Source organism: Chiloscyllium plagiosum, unplaced genomic scaffold, assembly GCF_037043375.1.
Source record: "Chiloscyllium plagiosum isolate Xiang-an unplaced genomic scaffold, Cpla_swu_hap1 HiC_scaffold_21, whole genome shotgun sequence".
Taxonomy (NCBI): domain Eukaryota; kingdom Metazoa; phylum Chordata; class Chondrichthyes; order Orectolobiformes; family Hemiscylliidae; genus Chiloscyllium; species Chiloscyllium plagiosum.
This window is the reverse complement of record NW_028270159.1, coordinates 61501422-61522707: the sequence shown is the minus strand read 5'-3', so window position 1 is coordinate 61522707 and position 21286 is coordinate 61501422. Positions and strand designations below refer to the sequence as shown.

The following is a 21286-nucleotide window of genomic DNA, read 5'->3' as shown; positions in this document are numbered from 1 at the left end:
ATCAGACAATCTTATCATCTGAGGCATTAACTTCCAGAAATCCCATTGCACTTCCTCTGTGATCAGTATATTCGTCCTTAGATTGGGACACCAAACTGTCAGCAAGACATTACTTCAGCAAGGCATTTGATAGGGTTCCCCATGATAGGCTCATTCATAAAGGCAGGAAGTATGGGATACAGGGAGATTTGGCTAGCTGGATTCAGAATTGGCTGAGCTGTAAATTTTCTTTGTTCTTTGTTCTTTGTTCTTTGACAGAAGGCAGAGAGTGGTTGTAGATGGAAAGTATTCTGCCTGAAGGACAGCGTTCTTGGGCCTCTGCTCTTTATAGTTTTATAAATGACTTGGATGAGGAGGTTGAGGGGTGAGTTAGTAAATTTGCAGATGGCACAAAGGTTGGAGGTGTCATCAATAGTGTAGAGGGCTACTGAAGGCTGCAGCATGACATAGACAGGATGCAGAACTGGGCTGAGAAATGGTAGATGGAGTTCAACCTGGATAAATGTGAAATGATGCATTTTTGAAGGTCAAACTCGAATGCTGAATATAGGATTAAAGACAGGATTCTTGGCAGTGTGGAGGAACAGAGGGATCTGCATGTGCAAGTACATAGATCCCTCAAAGTTGCCACCCAAGTGGATAGGGTTGTTAAGAAAGCATATGGTGTTTTGACTTTCATTAACAGGAGTATTGAGTTTAAGAGCTGTGAGGTTTTGCTGCAGCTCTACAAGTCTCTGGTGAGACCACACTTGGAATATTGTGTCCAGTTCTGGTTGCCCTATTATAGGAAAGATACAGAGCCTTTGGAGAGGGTACAAAGAAGGTCTACCAGGATGCTGCCTGGACTGGAAGGCTTGCCTTCTGAAGAAAGGTTGACTAAGCTCGGACTTTTCTGTCTGGAGAGAAGGAGGAAGAGAGGAGACCTGATCGAGGTGTACAAAATAATGAGAGGAATAAATAGAGTCAATAGCCAGAGACTTTTCCCCAGGGCAGGATTGACTGGTACAAGGAAACATAGTTTGAAGATATTAGGAGGAAGGTATAAAGAAGACATCAGAGTAGGTTCTTTACGCAGAGAGTTGTGAATGCGTGGAATGCATTGCCAGCTGTGATGGTGGAAGCAGAGTCATTGGGGACATTTAAGCGACTGCTGGACATGCACATGGAGAGTTGAGGGGTGCGTGGGTTGGGTTACTATATTTTACATTAGGATTAAACTTCGGCACAACATCGTGGGCCAAAGGGCCTGTTCTGTGCTGTACTTTTCTATGTTCTATCCACAATTCTCACCAACACTTTGTGCAACTGCGAGAGGACGTATTTACTTCTATAATCCAATTCTCGTTAAATGAAGGCAAAATTAATTCTTACCATTCAATCTGCATGTGTTCCTTCCAACATTTCGCTTTCATTTATTTACTAACTCACTGTGTGAGATTGTAAAAATTCCTCCAACTATACCGCATCCACTAGTGCTCCATTGTCTCTGTCTATAGGAAACATCATCAAACAATTTGTCAGTCTGATTTTCTGTTCATAACTGTGTGAGCATTCTTTCCAATTTTTGCTATGGATTTCTAAATATCCAATATCAAACCATTTCTAAATTCTAGATTCCAACAGATTCTCTACTTTGGATAATAAATGAACCAATTTGTACATCGTCACTCTCCCTTTTCTTCCTTCCTTTAATCATCCGATTACATTAATAAACTTGCAGTTATCCAGAATGGCTTCTTGCCTTTGCAGAAGGTATGGGAAAAAACACAGTGATTACCAATACAATCAATGTGTCTACTTCTGCTTCCCCTGAAAATTTGGTATAACATACATCTATTCCATCAGACTTACCAATGCCTAATCCACCCATGTTTTCAAATATGACCTCGTCACTGATGTGAATGAATTTAGTCTTTAGTTACAAATGTCTCAAGGTCTCTTGGCATTTCTGGGAAATTTTCTGGATCTTACTCCATGAAGATAGACACAAAGTTAATGCTTTGTTTTCCTGGAATTCCTCCCTTCTCTGCAATAAATGATCCTATCCGCACATTGTTCGACTTTTGTTAGCTGACGACACCCTCATCCTGTTAGAACATAGAACATAGAAGAATACAGCGCAGTACAGGCCCTTCGGCCCTCGATGTTGCGCCGATCCAAGCCCACCTAACCTACATTAGCCCACTATCCTCCATATGCCTATCCAATGCCCGCTTAAATGCCCATAATGAGGGAGAGTCCACCACTGCTACTGGCAGGGCACTCCATGAACTCACGACTCGCTGAGTAAAGAACCTACCCCTAACATCTGTCCTATACCTACCCCCCCTTAATTTAAAGCTATGCCCCCTTGTAATAGCTGACTCCATACGAGGAAAAAGATTCTCACTGTCGACCCTATCTAAACCCCTAATCATCTTATACACCTCTATCAAGTCACCCCTAAACCTTCTTTTCTCCAATGAAAACAACCCCAAGTGCCTCAGCCTTTCCTCATACGATCTTTCTACCATACCAGGCAACAACCTGGTAAACCTCCTCTGCACCCGTTCCAGTGCCTCCACATCCTTCCTATAGTATGGCGACCAAAACTGCACACAATACTCCAGATGTGGCCGCACCAGAGTCTTATACAACTGCAACATGACCTCAGGACTCCGGAACTCAATTCCTCTACCAATAAAAGCCAGTACGCCATATGCCTTCTTCACCGCACTATTTACCTGGGTGGCAACTTTCAAAGATTTGTGTACATGGACACCAAGATCCCTCTGCTCATCCACACTACCAAGTATCCGACCGTTAGCCCAGTACCCCATCTTTTTATTACTCTTACCAAAGTGAATCACCACACACTTAGCTACATTGAACTCCATTTGCCACCTTTTTGCCCAGTTCTGCAGCTTATCTATATCCCGCTGTAACCTGCCACATCCTTCCTCACTGTCTACAACTCCTCCGACTTTCGTATCATCCGCAAACTTGCTCACCCAACTTTCTAACCCCTCCTCCAGGTCATTTATAAAAATGACAAACAGCAATGGTCCCAAAACAGATCTTTGTGGAACACCGCTAGTGACGGCACTCCAAGATGAACCTTTGCCATCAACTACTACCCTCTGTCTTCTTCCAGCCAGCCAACTCCTAATCCAAACCTCCAACTCACCCTCAATGCCATACCTCCCTATTATTTGCAGTAGTCTACCATGGGGAACCTTATCAAACGCCTTACTAAAATCCATATACACCACATCTACCGCTTTCCCCTCGTCCACCTCCTTAGTCACCTTCTCAAAGAATTCAATAAGGTTTTTGAGGCACGACCTGCCCTTCACAAAACCATGCTGACTATCCTTGATCACATTATTCCTATCCAGATGTTCATAAATCCTATCCCTTACAATTCTCTCTAAGATTTTGCCCACAACAGAAGTGAGACTCACCGGCCTATAGTTACTAGGGTTATCCCTACTCCCCTTCTTGAACAAGGGAACCACATTTGCTAGCCTCCAATCTTCTGGCACTACTCCTGTAGACAACGAGGACATAAAAATTAAGGCCAATGGCTCTGCAATCTCCTCCCTTGCTTCCCAGAGAATCTTAGGATAAATGCCATCAGGCCCAGGGGACTTATCTATTTTCACCCTTTCCAGAATTTCCAACACCTCTTCTCTACATACCTCAAAGCCATCCATTCTACTTAATTGTGACTCAGTACTCACATTGACAACAATGTCCTATTCCTGATTGAATACTGACGAAAAGTATTCATTTAGTGTCTCCCCAATCTCTTCAGCCTCCACACGCAACTTCCCACTACTATCCTTGACTGGACCTATTCCTACCCTAGTCATTCTTTTATTCCTGACATACCTATAGAAAGCCTTAGGGTTTTCCCTAATCCTACCAACTAAGGACCTTTCATGTCCCCTCCTTGCTGCTCTTAGCTCTCTCTTTAGGTCCTTCCTGGCTACCTTATAACTCTCAATTGCCCCAATTGAACCTTCATGCCTCATCTTTACATAGGCCGCCCTCTTCCATTTAACAAGGGATTCCAATTCCTTATTAAACCACGGCTCCCTCACACGACCCTTTCCTCCCTGCCTGACGGGCACATACTTATCAAGGACACTCAATAGTTGCTCCTTGAACAAGCTCCACATATCAATTACACCCTTGCCTTGAAGCTTACTTTTCCAGGCCACACACCCTAAGTCATGCCTCACAGCATCATAATTTCCCTGCCCCCATCTATAACTCTTGCCCTGTAGTGCACACTTATCCCTCTCCATCACTAGAGTAAAGGTCACCGAATTGTGGTCACTGTCCCCAAAGTGCTCACCTACCTCTAATTCTAACACCTGGCCTGATTCATTACCCAGAACCAAATCCAGTATGGCCTCACCTCTTGTTGGCCTATCTACATATTGTGTCAGGAAACCCTCCTGCACACATTGGACAAACACTGACCCATCTAACGAACTTGAGCTATAGCTTTCCCAATTAATATCAGGAAAGTTAAAGTCCCCCATAACAACCACCCTGTTAAAGAATAAAGATCTTGCTTTCAGCTTTTTGTTTCAACTCTTGGTGGCATCTTTTTAGCAAGCTTTATGTTTCTTTTAGTTTGCATTCCTATTGTCTTTTTGATTTCCTTCTCAGTTCCTTTTTCCTTCCTCGCTGGGTCATAAATTTCTCTGAATCCATGGCGTCCCACAATACTTAGTATTTTTCTGAGCCACTTCCTTTGATTTAATGCACTCTTCTTTTGTAAACCATCGTTGAGTCAACTTTTTTTTTTGCTGTTTGCACCATGGGGGCTATGTGTATATTATACATCTTACAGTGTTTCAATAAGTAACAGACATTGCCATTTCTCCATGAAATCTTTTTCACGAATTTTTCCAATTCACTGAAGCCAACTTGCCCCTCATGGCTTGTATGACTTAGGTATATACCTGTAATTGCTTTTCAAAAACTGTTTTGTATTAAGAAATCATGTAAATTTCAATGTATTATAATCACTACTTCCAAAAGTTCCTTTACAGCAAGGTTTTCAATTCGCACTTCTGATCGCACAACACCAATTCCAAAACAGCCTGATCTCTAGTTTGGTGCTCAAGCAAACCACCTCATACTTTGCTCATGAAATCCATTTTTCTCAGCATTAGCATTCACTTGGGTTAACAGTTTAGATGAAACTTGAAATCGTCCATTATTACTGCAGTACCCTCAAACTTGGATATCGAATTTCTTGTTTTATAACATGCCCAACACATATATTGCAGTTTTCACTTTGAAATCTAACTCCCATCAATGCTTGCTTCTCCTTGATGTTGCTCTAACCTGAGTGGAAACCTTATCAAACACTAGAAAAGGGTTTTTGACACTTTACAGGATCATAGTGAGATCGCATCTGGAGTAATGTGTACAGATTTAGTCTCCTCACTGAAGAAATGATATTGTTGCATTGGATCAGCTCAGAGATTCTTTTCCCACAAATAATTCCTGCAATGAATTTGTAAACTCATAAGGAAAGGATAATCAAGTTGATTCAATGCCCACGAGAGTTTACAGGAATGAAAGCTGAGCTTATTTGTAGATAGAAGACCGTAGTGTTCAGGGATGTGTTGGTATGGTCCATTAGTCAGGGGAAAAGGTACAGCAATAGAGTAGGAGAATGGGTATGGAGGGTTAACCTTCAGAGTGCCAGTGTGGACTTGTTGGGTCAAATGGCCTGTTTCCACACTGTAGAGATTCAATGTAACCAGTAGAATCACAGAATGACCAGTGCCGGGTCCTCAGCTATTTACAATCTATATCAATGATTTGCAGGAATGGAACAAATGTACTGTAACTGGGTTTGGGGCTAACACTAAGATAAGCAGGAAATTAAATTATCAAGAGAAGGTTGGAAGTCTTAATCCATGGACAGGTAAAGTCAATGGATAATAGTTGGTATCAAGAGTGTAGTGCTACAAAAGTACAGCAGGTCAGGCAGCATCTGAGGCGCAGGAGAATCAACATTTTGGGCATAATTCCTGATGAAGGGCTTATGCCCTACATGTCATTTCTTCTGCTCCTCAGATGCTGCCTGACCTGCTGTGCTTTTGTAGCACCACACTCTCAACTCTGATTTCCAGCATCTGCAGTCCTCACTTTCTTCCAGATAATTGTGTGGCAGGTGGAATATAATATGACACATAACTTGTCATTTTGGCTTTCAGGAAGAATGGAAGACGGTATATTACTGAAATGGAGAGACATATTCGTACAGTTTGAACTGAAGGGTTCACTCTGAACCATTCAGACATTGGAAGTGTTGCTTCATTTCCCTGATATTCTGCTTCTTGATGTCCCCGCTGGCCCCTTTGCTCTGAGTACACAAGGGATATTTTGATGTGGTTGGTTGACGGTGGGTAGTGGTGTGGGGGAGGGTGTTTTCAGTCATGAATCAGGGGGACAGCCTTTATCTGAGGGGCCATCCTTTCTTTCTACATGGAGACCTGAAGTTGATGGGAATGGCTGACTGCATCAGAATGAAGAGGCTGTGGGTTTTTCCCAATAAAGCAAAAGCTTGTTTAATTTTTTTCCCCTTTTGCCACAAGTTGTTTCAAAGTCCATCAGTCATCTTGAGCTCAAAACCAAAATTGATAAAATAATAAGAACATAAATAACGAATAATCAGCAAGGATTCGAACACAACAGCCAACTCCTTTAGTATCATTTTACTTTAATTAAGTTTTTCAGCACTATTTTGTTCTAATCTTAATCACTTTCAATGTTTCTCTCCCAGTACAAGTATAAGGACCGAATAAGGGTAGAAGGCTTGTATTTTAGTCGAGTTAGGGCATGATGATTGAGACAGCCTTAGAGGGCCGAAGGACCTGTTCCTGTGCTGTACCTTTCTTTTGCTCTTTTGTTGCTTTGGGTACAGTTGCTTCCCTGGCATTTCTGGGAAATTACTTGTGCTTTCTTCTATGAAGGCAGAACAAAAGCAGTTGTTTAATTGCTCCATCATGTCCTTGCTTCCCATTATCAATTTACAGCTGAAAATGTGTTGCTGGAAAAGCGCAGCAGGTCAGGCAGCATCCAAGGAGCAGGAGAATCGATATTTCGGACATGAGCCATCCTTCAGGAATGAGGAAAGTGTGCCAAGCAGGCTAAGATAAAAGGTAGGGAGGAGGGACTTGGGGGAGGGGCGTCGTAAATGTGATAGGTGGAAGGAGGTTAAGGTGAGGGTGATAGGCCGGAGTGGGGGTAGGGGCGGAGAGGTCAGGAAGAAGATTGCAGGTTAGGAAGGCGGTGCTGAGTTCGAGGGTTGGGACTGAGACAAGGTGGGGGTAGGGGAAATGAGGAAACTGGAGAAATCTGAGTTCATCCCTTGTGGTTGGAGAGTTCCTAGGCGGAAGATGAGGCGCTCTTCCTCCAGCCGTCGTGTTGCTATGTTCTGGCGATGGAGAAGTCCAAGAACCTGCATGTCCTTGGTGGAGTAGGAGGGGGAGTTGAAGTGTTGAGCCACGGGGTGGTTGGGTTGATTGGTCCGGGTGTCCCGGAGGTGTTGTCTGAAATGTTCCGCAAGTAGGCGGCCTGTGTCCCCAATATAGAGTGCACCATATTGGGTGCAGCGGATGCAGTAAATGATGTGTGTGGAGGTGCAGGTGAATTTGTGGCTGATATGGAAGGATCCCTTGGGGCCTTGGAGGGAAGTAAGGGGGGAGGTGTGGGCGCATTTCTTGGGGTTGCAGGGGAAGGTGCCGGGAGTGGAGGGTTGGGTTGGTGGGGGGTGTGGACCTGACGAAGGAGTCATGGAGGGAGTGGTCTTTTTGGAACGCTGATAGGGGAGGGGAGGGAAGTATATCCCGGGTGGTGGGGTCCATTTGGAGGTGGCGGAAATGACGACGGATGATACGATGTATATGGAGGTTGGTGGGGTGGTAGGTGAGGACCAGTGGAGTTCTGTCCTGGTGGCGATTGGAGAAGCGGGGCTCAAGGGCGGAGGAGCGGGAAGTGGAGGGGATGCGGTGGAGAGCATCGTTGATCACGTCTGGGGGGAAGTTGCGGTCTTTGAAGATGGAGGCCATCTGGGTTGTTCGGTATTGGAACTGGTCCTCCTGGGAGCAGATGCAGCGGAAACGAAGGAAAATTCCTTCATCTCCGCCGCATCTGCACCCAGGAGGACCAGTTCCAATACCGAACAACCCAGATGGCCTCCTTCTTCAAAGACCGCAATTTCCCCCCAGACGTGATCGATGATGCTCTCCACCACATTTCCTCCACTTCCCGCTCCTCCGCCCTTGAACCCCACCCCTCCAATCGCCACCAGGACAGAACCCCACTGGTCCTCACCTACCACCCACCAACCTCCATATACATCGTATCATCCGTCGTCATTTCCGCCTTCTTCAAACAGACCCCACCACCAGGGATATATTTCCCTCCCCTCCCCTATCAGCGTTCCAAAAAGACCACTCTCTCTGTGACTCACTCGTCAGGTCCACACCCCCCCCCACCAACCCAACCCTCCACTCCCGGCACCTTCCCCTGCAACCGCAAGAAATGCAAAACTTGCACCCACACCTCCTCCCTTACTTCCCTCCAAGGCCCTAAGGGATCCTTTCATATCTGCCACAAATTCACCTGCACCTCCACACACATCATTTACTGCATCCACTGCACCCGATGTGGCCTCCTCTATATTGGGGAGACAGGCCACCTACTTGCAGAACATTTCAGAGAACACCTCTGGGACACCCGGACCAACCAACCCAACCACCCCGTGGCTCAACACTTCAACTCCCCCTCCCATTCCACCAACGACATGCAGGTCCTTGGACTCCTCCATCGCCAGAACATAGCAACACGACGGCTGGAGGAAGAGCACCTCATCTTCCGCCTAGGAACCCTCCAACCACAAGGGATGAACTCAGATTTCTCCAGTTTCCTCATTTCCCCTCCCCCACCTTGTCTCAGTTCCAACCCTCGAACTCAGCACCACCTTCCTAACCTGCAATCTTCTTCCTGACCTCTCCACCCCCACCCCCATTCCAGCCTATCACCCTCACCTTATCACCCTCACCTTAACCTCCTTTCACCTATCGCATTTCCAATGCCCCTCCCCCAAGTCCCTCCTCCCTACCTTTTATTTTAGCCTGCTTGGCACACTTCCCTCATTCCTGAAGAAGGGCTCATGCCCGAAACGTCGATTCTCCTGCTCCTTGGATGCTGCCTGACCTGCTGCGCTTTTCCAGCAACACATTTTCAGCTCTGATCTCCAGCATCTGCAGTCCTCACTTTCCCATTATCAATTTACCCCATTTCAGACTGTAAGTATGAAGAGTCTTGAAAAATTTGTCTTCGCTGATCTTCTTACATATTTTGAGAAGATTCTATAGTCAACCTTACAAATTTACTTCTCATACTTTATTTTTGCCCTCGTAATGAACTTCCTGGACCTCCTTTGCTGAAGTCCACCCTGCTCCAAGGCTCAGGTTTGCTACTTCCTTGAGCAACTTTATATGGCTCATCTTTGAAACTAATATCTTCCTCTAAGTGTTTTGTTAGCCATATGTGGGCCACTTTTTCTTTTGTGCTCTTTTGTCCAAAAGCAATGTATAATGTTGCAGTGCATGTATTCATTCCTCAGATATCAACCAGTGTCAAGCCTATTAATGAAGTTACCTTGTCTAGCACAGCCAACTCATATGCTTGTAATTTCCTTTGTTCGGATTTAGGGCTTCAGTTTTGTATTGAACCACGTTACTTTCTATCCCAATGAACAATTCTGTCATACTGTGGTCAACTTTCCCTAAGCACCTCACACAATACACTTATTGATTAACCCCTTATCATTGCCCGTAGTGTTCATTTAAGCAAATTTAGGATAACCTGTTCCCAAGTTGGTTCCTCAGCATTCTGGTTGAAAATCACTCATGTACACTTCCAGCAAATCATTGTCACTGTACTATTACGAATGTGGCTTGCCAATCTATATGGAGATTAAAATTATGATTAATGGAGCAGCCTTGTTGTATGCATCTCCAATTTCCTCTCATCTCCTTCCACATCAGCTTGATTAGAACTCTATTAAGAACTTCCATGAATGCATTCTGCCCCTTGTTGCTTCTTAGGTGCACCCAGACTGATTGTACATCTAGGTTTCTTGCTCTGATATATTTTCTCACTGTTGCATTGATTCCATCTTCACCACACCCCACCCCACCCCACCCTCTAAATGATTGAATATCCTTTGATAGCCATTTTTCCTCTGCTTTCATTTGCTTTCTACTTTCCTATCTTTCCCTCACTCCCTTTCTCCCTGGTCTGGTTCCCACCTCCTTACCACTCTGGCTTAAACCCTCCCCCTCAGTACTCGCAAGTCTCCCTTGCAAGGATGTTGGTACTGGTGAGAATCTGAAATCTGAATACAAGCTGAAGTAACTGGCTGTAGTCAGGAACAACCATTTAATACATGCTCTTACTAACATAAACAGCAATAAATTGGCTTCTTAATGCAAATAACATGACAATGGCTTCTCAGCTACAAATTGACAATTCTGCTTAAAGCTGTATAAAATGGCTTTTAACCCGGCTAAAGCTGCATAATTTACTTAACCACAGTCTGTCTCTACAGAGATTAGCAGACAATGCTTCCTTTACAGCATAGAAATAACTAGACTAAATAAGACTTTACTGGAAATTGTAACTGACCTTTAGTGCAGATGCAGAGACTAAGTTCGTGAGATAGGAGTACTTGGACGTTGGAAAACAAAGTTGGTTCCCAGGAAATATCATTGAGCTAAGTTGCTGTCAATAAAACCATTTTGTTAAAATTGATTGGTAATTGTTTGAATGTGCTGTATGATTATGGCCTGTACCTCTTTTTAAGAAAAGTATAGAAATGTCTTTGTTTTAAGCCATGTGCGCAGTTTCTCCGAGGAACATGGAAGTGTTTAACCTCTGTGTTACTGGACAACCTGTGCCCGGCCGAGATTGAATAAAGTGTGAAATCATTCAGAAACAGGCCATATTGCTAGTGTTCATTGATCGATCACGGAACCGAGAGCCCCCTCCCATAGGTCAAGATCTTCACTGGGGTGGCTGTGGTGCAACCTGCATGGGTTGTAAAGATTCCACCTTCCCCATCCTGAAGAAAACATTGTATTCACCTCATCCACCATAGTGGTGACATTGATGTTCAACACGATGTCCTGAAGAATCTAAATCCCAACCTCTAATCAATCCCTCCAGGCAAACATTCAGCTTGTTTATTCTGCTAATCCTTGTCTCATTAGTACTTGGCATTGAGAGTAACCCTGAGATTATTGCCTTTGGAGTTCTGCTTTTCTCATTGATTTCCCAGCTTGCTATATTGTGCTTGCAGGACGTCACCCTTCTTTTATCTACATCTGGTCCCAATATTGACCACAACCTCTGGCTAATCTCCCTCCCTCGTTTAGCGACAAGCAGAAATTGCAGAGAGCAAGTATTAACCTCTGAATGGCCTCTCTCTACGCTATGCATCATGTTCACTGTAATTATTTGTTCTTCTGCAAGGACCTTTGAGGTCCATGTGCATCAGCAACTTTCGAAATTGGAAGTCAATGGATTTCAGCGAGATGTTCAAAAAGGTTCCACATTATAGACTGGTTAACAAGGTAAGATCACATTGAATCCATGGAGAGTTAGTCATTTGGATACAAAATTACTTAGAAGGTTGGGGACAGAGGGTGATGATAGAGGGCTGCTGAACCCTCAATGCTGAACCTTGTGGTACACTGTATTTTTCATTTATATAAATGATTTGGATGTTAGTACAGGAGGTTTGGTTAATAAGTTTGCAGATGACACCAAAATTGGTATAGTCGACCATAAAGAAGGTTAACTCAGAGTACAAAGAGACATCGATCAGATGGGCCAATGGGCCGAGGAGTGGCAGTTTAATTTATCTAAATGTGAGGGGTTGCATTTTGGTAAGGCAAAACAGGGTAGGACTTGGACAGATAATGATACGGTCCTGGGGAGTGTTGCTTGTGGTGCAATTTCATAGTTCCTTGAAAGTGGAGTCACAGGTAGACAGGATAGTGAAGGCAGTGTTTGGTATGCTTGCATTCATTGGTCAGTCCATTGAGCCGAGCAGTTGGGGTGACATGTTATGGCTGTACAGAACATTGGTTCAGATACTTTTGGAATACTATGTTCAATTTTAGTCTCCCCACTGTTAGAAAGATGTTGTTAAACTTGAAAGGGTTCAGAAACGATTTACAAGGGATTTGATTAGATTCCCTACAGTGTGGAAACAGGCCCTTTGGCCCAACAAGTCCACACCGACCCTCGGAAGAGTAACCCACCCAGAACCATTCCCCTCTGACTAATGCACCTAACACTACGGGTAATTTAGCATGGCCAATTTACCTGACCTGCACATCTTTGGACTGTGGGAGGAAACCGGAGCACCTGGAGGAAACCCACGCAGACACAGTGAGAATGTGCAAACTCCACACAGACACTCACCCGAGGCTAGAATCGAATCTGGTACCCTGGTGCTGTGAGGCAGCAGTGCTAACCACTGAGCCACCGGATGTTGCTGGTGTTGGAGGGTTTGAGCTATTCCGAGAGGGTAAACAGACTGAGATTACCTTTACTGCAATATTGGAGGACGAGGGGTGACCTGAGAGATGTTTATAAAATCATGAGGGGCATGGATAGGGTAGATAGTCAAGATCTATTTCACAGTGTAGGTAAGCCCAAAACTAGGTGGTATAGGTTTAAGGTGAGAGGGGACAATACATAAAGGACCTAAGGACAATGTTTTAAAGCAGGGGGTAGTGTGTGTATGGAATAAGCTTCCAGAGGAAGTGTCGGGAGCTAATACAACATTTAAAAGGCATTTAGATAGATAAATAGATGGGAAGGGTTTACAGGGATATGGGCCATATGCTGGCAATTGACTAGATTCATTTACGATGTCTGGTCGGCATGGACAAGTTGGACAGAAGGGTAGGTTTCTATGCTGTACAATTCTATGACTCTGATTTATGTAGTTCAGTGCATAGTCACACTGCAGCATTAATGGAATGAGAGGTCCTTCAGTTTCTCTGCCTCTCCACATTGTTGTCAGTATCCCATCAAACCATGCACACCACTGGGAAAATGAGGATACACTCGACAGCTCCCTGCTGAGGGAGAAAACATTGTATTCACCTCATCCACCATAAATGTCCTCCATCACCAAGTGGTGACATTGATGTTCCACATACTGGGAGGTGATGGGTATGTCACCCACTCCCTGCCTGGAAAGTTCCAGATCCTGGAAGCTGAATGAAACTATGATCCTAACAGCCATTGGCAGCTCCGTCCTCCCCCTGGTGTGAAGATGCATGTCATGTTGAAGGAGGTGACACCGCTCTGTGACCAGCTCCTTGTTTAGTCAGGGTCCCCTCACACTCTGCTCCTGGGTTATGTGTAACTTGGGAAACTGGTCTTTAAACCCTGGGTGGATACCTTTCCCCATACACACTAACTCCATGATGTCAGAACTTCCTCTCTCTGCAGCCTCGGCTCCATTTGTTGCTCCATTTGTTGTTAGATGCTGTAAGTACAGTGCCCATGCTCCATCCAGAGTGTCTGAGGCAGCTCACAGCACAACCTCCAACAAATCATCCCCAGCACCTCCACAAAACTTTCAAGAACAGGAGTCAGTTAGAAGCCCCTCAGCTACAAGTTACAATAATACTCGAGAGCTTCCTCCTGTTGCTGAACGCATGATCACCTGAGAGAGACAAACACAGGTGTTCAGTGCACAGGCATAGACCTAGTTTCAAAGATGTGTACCAAAGCTGCTGACACCCCCTGTCCAACATGAACCATCACATGGGACACACTAGGAAGTGCATAACAGTCCAACATACACTATTTGATTGTTTCTGAGCTTCACAATGCCAGCACTCGATGTACCTAGGAGCCTAAAACAAAAGCCAGGAAAAGGTGCATAAGGAACAAAAGACTCAGATTAAAGACAGAAACAGACAGTTAATTATAACTGAGTACATGCTGTGGAAATATGAAGGGAAAAAGATGGGAATGGGTCTAACTGGAGAGGTGAGGCATTGCAGGGTCTAAATCACAAAAATGATTACTTTGAAGAATAAGTAGAAATAGAACATTAAAGAAAATTCAGAATCTGCCTCACAGAACCATCCCAGACACCATAAACTGGGACAAGACAACAAATCCATCAAAGTTGGTATAATCTGTAAACTTACTAGCCATATATCATATCTTCACATCAAAATCATTTATTTAACAGTGTAAAAAGCATTGTACCCAGTACCGGTCCTAGCAGCACACTGCTGTCACAAGCCTCCAGTCTGAAAAGCAACCCTCCACCACCACCTCCTGTCTTCTTCCTTCAAGTCAGTTCTGTACCCAAATGGCTCATTCTGTCTTATTCCATGTGATCCAACCTTGCTAACCAGTCCACCATGGGGAACCTTGTTTGAAAGCCTTACTGAAGTCCACATCAATCACGTCCACCACACCGTCCTCATCAGTCCTCTTCATATTTCTTCAAAACATTGCATGGTAACAAGGCAAGTGTTTTATTATGTGCACGTTGTGTATGCGCACACACGTATGTGTGTTGGTGTGGTGGAAGGGGGCAGGGGTAGGTGAAAATAGCATAGCTTCAGAGAGAACACGCATGGAAAAAAAATCATTTTAAATATGAACAACTGGCAGGGTTTTGGATAATTGACAGAGAGAAAGAGACAGAGGGACAGTTCATGGTCAGATATGATGAAGTGCTTGAGAATATTAAAATAAAGGCATTGCCAGATACAAAAGCAATATAGACCAGTGACACAAGAATGACGGATGTTTCAGATTTTTGCTGTAAATTTGGATACGAGCCATGACTAAGCGTGCTTAGCAGCTTGAAGCTGGGACGGTCAGCAACAGATTGTTGGCATCCTTAACACTATGTCATAGCTCAATGTTCAAACAGCAGATGGGATCAGCCAGTGAAGTATATTCTTGAGGTGTTAGTAATTAAACTTAGGAATGGTCAGGGAATGGTTTTAGGATTCCGCTCATGGCCAAAGGGATCACCACCGTTGTGACTCATCTGTTTCAGCCTCAGATCAGATTGGATGTCAGAGGAAAGAAATAGAGTTTGTAACCAGAACAGAACCTCTTGTTCCCAAAATGTAAATACCAAGGACAGGAATGCAATGAATCATGGTTCACAGCTGAAGCTGAGTAGGTAAACAGAGAAGCACCTACAAGGAGCACTGCCAGAAGCATACGTGTAATAGTGGTTTATGGAGTGCATATCTGGATTCAGAGTCTCAGCAGAAACAAAAGATGCAAAATGGAATGTAGAGTAAATAATAACAACAGTAATACAGTCATATATGGTTTGTAGAAATAATAATTGGAATGTAAGACTTACCAGGGAGACCAAAGATAGCCAGAAGAGGATAATAAAAACATTGAGTAATCAAAAGTGCATATTGGACCCTCTGCGATAATGGCAACCGATCATGATATGTAGAAAGGTACCAAACATTCCAGGATAAACCCCTGTCCATTGTTGGAATATTCCACTGTATTATTCTCAGATTTTGATCCATTGTTGGAAAATACCAGTCCAACATTCTCAGATTCTGATCTCTCCTCCTCCTCCTATCTCTGGAGCTGTTGATCCCTGTTAGTTCTAAGGTGATGCTCCCACTCATACTACTGGGTAACACATTGAGTGGAGCCCATTTATCATGAAAGGATGGAAACCCTCCACTGGGAGAATTAAAATCCAAGATGAGTGGTATTTATTGCAGCTCCTGAATAAACAGGATCAGTTAACCCCTTTGTTACATCACTTTTCATATCACAATTAAAGGAAAATATATTCAATCTCGATAGAATATATGAGGGTTGCTGAGGGATGGATCATAAGTCTTTTAATCGCATTAATCTTTTTGCCTTGTGTTTGGGAGTAGTGCAGGACCATTGCAGGGTTGTACATATTCCATGTCCTGAATCAGGACAGGGATAAAATAACTGGCAAACTGCGTAAAATGTTTGGTGGGGAAATTTCTAGAGACCATAACCCAGTGTAACATTATTTACTGTTCATTAACTTTGTGTAATACAGCTCCTAGTTTTAAGTGTCTTGTTATTAAATCCTTTCCTTGTGACATCATTCAGAGCATTGAGACGGCTGCTCAGGAACAGGGGGGAGTAATTCTGTCCCCATCTGACTGTTACAGAGAGACAGGAGAGGACCATTCAGCCTGCTGAGCCTGTTACAGAGGGACAGGAGGAGGCCATTCAGCCTGTCGAGTCTGTGACAGAGGAACAGGAGGAGGCTATTCAGCCTCTCAAGTCTGTCATACAGGAACAGGAAAAGGTCATTCTGGCTCTTGAGTCTTATACAGGAATAGGAGGAGCCGATTCAGCCTCTTGAGCCTGTTGTACAGGAACTGGAAGAGGTCTTTCAACCTCTGCAGTCTACGAAACCGAAGCATCCCAATCGAGCTTGTTACAGTGGAACAGGAAGAGGTCATGTAGCCTTTCAAGCCTGTTACAGAGATGGACAGTAGGATTCCACTCAGCCTCTTCAATATGTTCCACAGAAACTGGAGAAGGTCATTCAACCTGTCAAATCTGTCATAAAAAAGCACAACTAGTCAACTTTCTGGTTCAATTACTGAGAAAAATAAACACAAATACATAATTCAGAGAATTCTAACTGTGTGGAAGCAGGCCCTTCAGCCACAAGTCCACACCGACCCTCCAAAAGAGTGAGCTAACCAGATCCATTCCCTAAACCTATTACTCTACATTTATTCTTAACTAACGCACCTAACCTACACAGCCCTGAAAGTATGGGCAATTTAGCATGGCCAATTCACCTAACTTGCACATCTTTGGATTGTGGGCGGAAACCAGAGCAACCCCATACAGATACTAGGAGAACGTGCTAACTTCACACAGACAGTCACCCGAGGCTGGAATTAAACCTGGGTCCCTGGCATGGTGAGGCAGCAGTGCTAACCACTAGGCCACTGTGCTGGCCTAATCCAGCGTTTGAAGATGCTTTACAGAAAGAGGACGAAGGCTTTCAATCAGTAGAAGCTCAAAGAAAGGTCCCTCATTTCCATTCCACAGAATAAGTAGCTGACCACACAATTATTCAAGCCTATTACATAGCAGCAGGAAGTGGACATGTATTTTCACAAACCTGGTATACAGTAACAGGAGGCAGTCATTCAACTGTGTGAGACTGGTACCCTCGAAAATCTGGAAGCTAGTGAGCCTCTGAATCCTGTTAACCAAGAACAGGAAGATGCAACTCATTCCTCACCAGTGTAGTGCACTGGGAGAGAAGGGCTTGTTACAAACAGAAATATATGTATGAGATGCATGAGGGGGCCATTCAATAAGATCACGGTGGATCTGATTGTGACAGCTCATTCCATTTTACAGAGATTCCCCTCTCTGCAACTTTTATTCAATTTGTAGTGCATGCTACAGACCCAGATGCTCCAAATACAGTCACCACGGCTCATTCAGAGTGGGTCACAAAATTCTCTGGTCTTTCTGAATGTCTACAGCAATGTAAATCACAACCTCCAGGAAACCATTCCCAGCATCTCCAAAGACTTTTTAATATCAGAAGGATTTGGACAGGTTAGGGGAGTGGGCAAAGAAGTAGCAGATGGAGTACATCATGGGAAAGTGTGAGGTCACATACTGTATTAAGAAGAATAGAAGCATGGACTATTTTCTAAATGAGAGAAAAAAAAAGTCCGAAATGTAAAGAGACTTGAAAGTTCTAGTCCAGGATTCTCTCAATGTAAACTTGCAGGATGAGTCAGTACTTAGGAAGTCAAATGCAATGATGGCATTTATTTTGAGAGGAGTTGAATATAAAAGCATGGATGTACTTATGAAGTTCTATAAGGTTCTGGTAACTCCACAATTAGACGACTGTGCATAGTTTTGGGCCCTATATCTCAAGAAGGATACACCGGTCCTGGAGCGGGCTCAGACGTGGTTCAAGATAATGGTCCCAGGAATGAAAATCTTAACATATCAGGAACATTTGAGGACTCTTGGTCTATATTCGAAGGAGGTTCGAAGGATGATGGGGAATCTAATTGAAATTTCAGAATACTGAAAGGCCTGGAAAGAGTGGATGTTGGGAAGATGTTTCCATTGGTCGGTAGGACTGGGGACACAAGGGAGCAACCTTAGAGTAAAGGGAAGACCTTTTAGAACGGAGATAAGGAGAAACATCTTCAGCCAGAGAGTGGGGAATATACAAAATTCACTGCCACAGAAGACTGTGGAGACCAGATCTTTGAGTATACCTAAGAGTGAGATAGATAGGTTCTTGATTATCAAGAGGATCAAAAGTTACAGGGAAAAAGTGAGAGAAATGGAGTTGAGAAATGTATCAACCATGATTGAATGGTGGAGTTGGCTCAGTGAGCTAAATAGCCTAATTTATGTTCCTGTGTCCTATGGTCTGATGGATGTCATCAGGTTGAGACACGTCTTTGTAACTTGTTCTGTCTCTCTTCACAGAACGCCTGACCTCGACACTCTCTGCAGATCACGTGTTGAGTATCAGGAGGAATCCCTTCGACTGTTACTGATTCAGACCAGTCTTCTAACTTGGGGTTAAATGACATTTGACGAGCTCAGGGGTTCTGCTCAGCCATTTCCTTGTTCCCCACTGCTGTTTCTGCAATGTCACTTTCCAGTCGTGCAATGCCTGCTTTTGCCTTTTTTTTGTCCTTCATATATCTAAAGATACTTTTACAATCTTCCTTTATATTACTGGTTATATTGCCCTCTTATTTAATCTTTTCCCTCCTATTTCTTCTTTTGTTGCCCTGTGTTAGTCTTTGTAAGCTTCCCAATCCTCTGGTTTCCCACTACCCTTCACCACATTATATGCTTTCTTTTTTACTTTTATACTAGCCGTGTCTTCCCTAATCAGCCATGGTTGCCTCAGTCCCCATGTACCATGCTTCATTTTCCTTGGGATGAATCTCTGCTATGTCTCCTGAATTATTTCCAGAAACTCCTGCCATTGCTGTTCCACTGTCTTTCCTGCTTGGTTTCCCAGTCAATTTAAAGCAGCTCATGCCTCGGTAGCTGCCTTTACTCAGTTGAAATTCCATTACCTCTGATTCTATCAGGACACTAGGAAGTGAAAAAAGTGTGAGGTACAGTTGTTCAGTTGTTTATGAACTTCTTAATGATAGCACTTGATGCTCCAGGTTGAACAATACCAAAGGCTAGGGAAAGACACTCATGTTAAAGTTATTCACGTTAAAATTGGACAATTGCTTAATGGACAACTTGCAGAAATATGGGAGTAGATAAGACAATGGGACAAGCTAGAGAAGTCAGAATTTGGAGGGTCCAATCATAAATATGAGAACATCAAATAAGGTATTGCAAGATCAAATGTTTGGTTCTATCACATTCTCAAATCACCTCACAGAACAAGCCCAGTCACAATAAAGCGAGATGAGATATCTGTTCAGAATGAAGCACTGTGCAGACCATGCTATTATACTGGTCAATCAACTGATAACCTGGCCAGAATGGAACATTATGCATATTACACCATTTCATGGATCCATAAACCCAGACTAGATATTGCCTAGTTTTGCAGACTGGCATATATTGAAAATTGTGTGATAAGCTACCGTAAAACTCAATTAAAAATTGCAAATGCTAAGAAAAAAAGGGAGCTTGCAGGTGCATTTGAAACAGACATAAGCAAATCTCAAAAATAAACATTAGCCTAGATATTGTAGTTAGAAAATGGGGAACCTCTTGTGAACATACGTAATACAAACACTGTCGGCTTGACCTGAAGGTTAGGGCATGAGAAACGGTTCATGGTTTCAGAGATGATCAAGTGAAAAAAACATAAAAACACAGAATGAGCTGTTGCTGTTGAGAGGTCTCAACTTGTAACCATCTGTGATAAGAAATAAAACTGGATATTTTTTAAAATGGTGGATTCTTTCCTTAATTCTTAGGAATCTAACAACTTGGTTTAGTCAACAGGATCACAAAGACGAATGTTGGAACACTAATAACTCCCCCCACCCGATTGGAGAGGTAAAGACTCCTCTTGATTCTAAATGTCCTCTGGTGATGGTGAAAGGTCATGCCTACTTTATCTAACGTGATCCATAACCTATGCATGATTGGCAATTTGACTCCATAGTGTGTATATAATTGGCAGAGTGTGATCTGCCTATGGCCCATTGAGTCTCTTCAGCTCTAAGTCCATATAAATATCCAGAAATGGTGTCCAAGTCGGAATTACTGATAACAGTGAAAGGAGGACTGACCCTATCTGACATTTCTGAATCTGAAGTTCTCCAATAAATAAAGGAATAAATTGAACAAAAATCTGACCTCTCAAAAATTTGAAGGAAATACTTCAGTAATAGGGAATCTCCAAGGCATTTAATGTAAAACCACCCAATAAAATGAGGAAAGGCTGAGGCACTTGGGGCTGTTTTCATTGGAGAATAGAAGGTTTAGGGGTGACTTGATAGAGGTGTAAAGATGATTAGGGGTTTAGATAGGGTTGACCATGAGAACCTTTTTCCACGTATGGAGTCAGCTATTAGGAGGGGGCATAGCTTTAACTAAAGGGGTGGTAGGTATAGGACAGATGTTAGGGGTAGATTCTTTACTCAGCGAGTCGTGAGTTCGTGGAATGCCCTGCCAGTAGCAGTTGTGGACTCTCCCTCATTATGGGCATTTAAATGGGCATTGGATAGACATATGGAGGATAGTGGGCTAGTGTAGGTTAGGTGGGCTTGGATCGGCGCAACATCGAGGGCCAAAGGGCCTGTACTGCGCTGTATTCTTCTATGTTCTATGTTCTAAAATAATTTTGAAAATGGACTTGCTGGTATCTAATTTTAATGCAACAAATTAGACACCAAAAAAAAAATAATTGGACAAATCTAGTCATAATCGTAAATTAATAGGCTGATAGGCTGGGGCTGTTTTCCCTGGAGCATCGGAGGATGAGTGGTTACCTTATAAAGGTTTATAAAATGATGAGGGGCATGGACAGGGTAGATAGACAAGGTATTTTCTCTGGAGTGGGGGAGTCCAGACCTAGAGGACGTAGGTTTAGGGTGAGAGAGGTAAATTTTAAAAGAGCCCTAAGAGGCAACCTTTTCACTCAGAGGATGGTGCATGTATGGAATGAGCTGCCAGGGGAAGCTGGTGGAGG

General features: G+C 43.5%; 1 protein-coding gene across 1 annotated transcript in view; it reads right to left on the bottom strand.

Moving 5' to 3' along the window:
• Positions 1-15632, bottom strand: part of LOC148146269 (putative G protein-coupled receptor 139) — a 34396-nt gene extending 18764 nt beyond the window's left edge. The window contains exon 1 of the mRNA XM_087998622.1: positions 15452-15632. Coding sequence (XP_087854748.1) covers positions 15452-15632 — 181 coding nt within the window. The remainder of the gene's footprint in view (positions 1-15451) is intronic.
• Positions 15633-21286: the final 5654 nt, after the last annotated feature.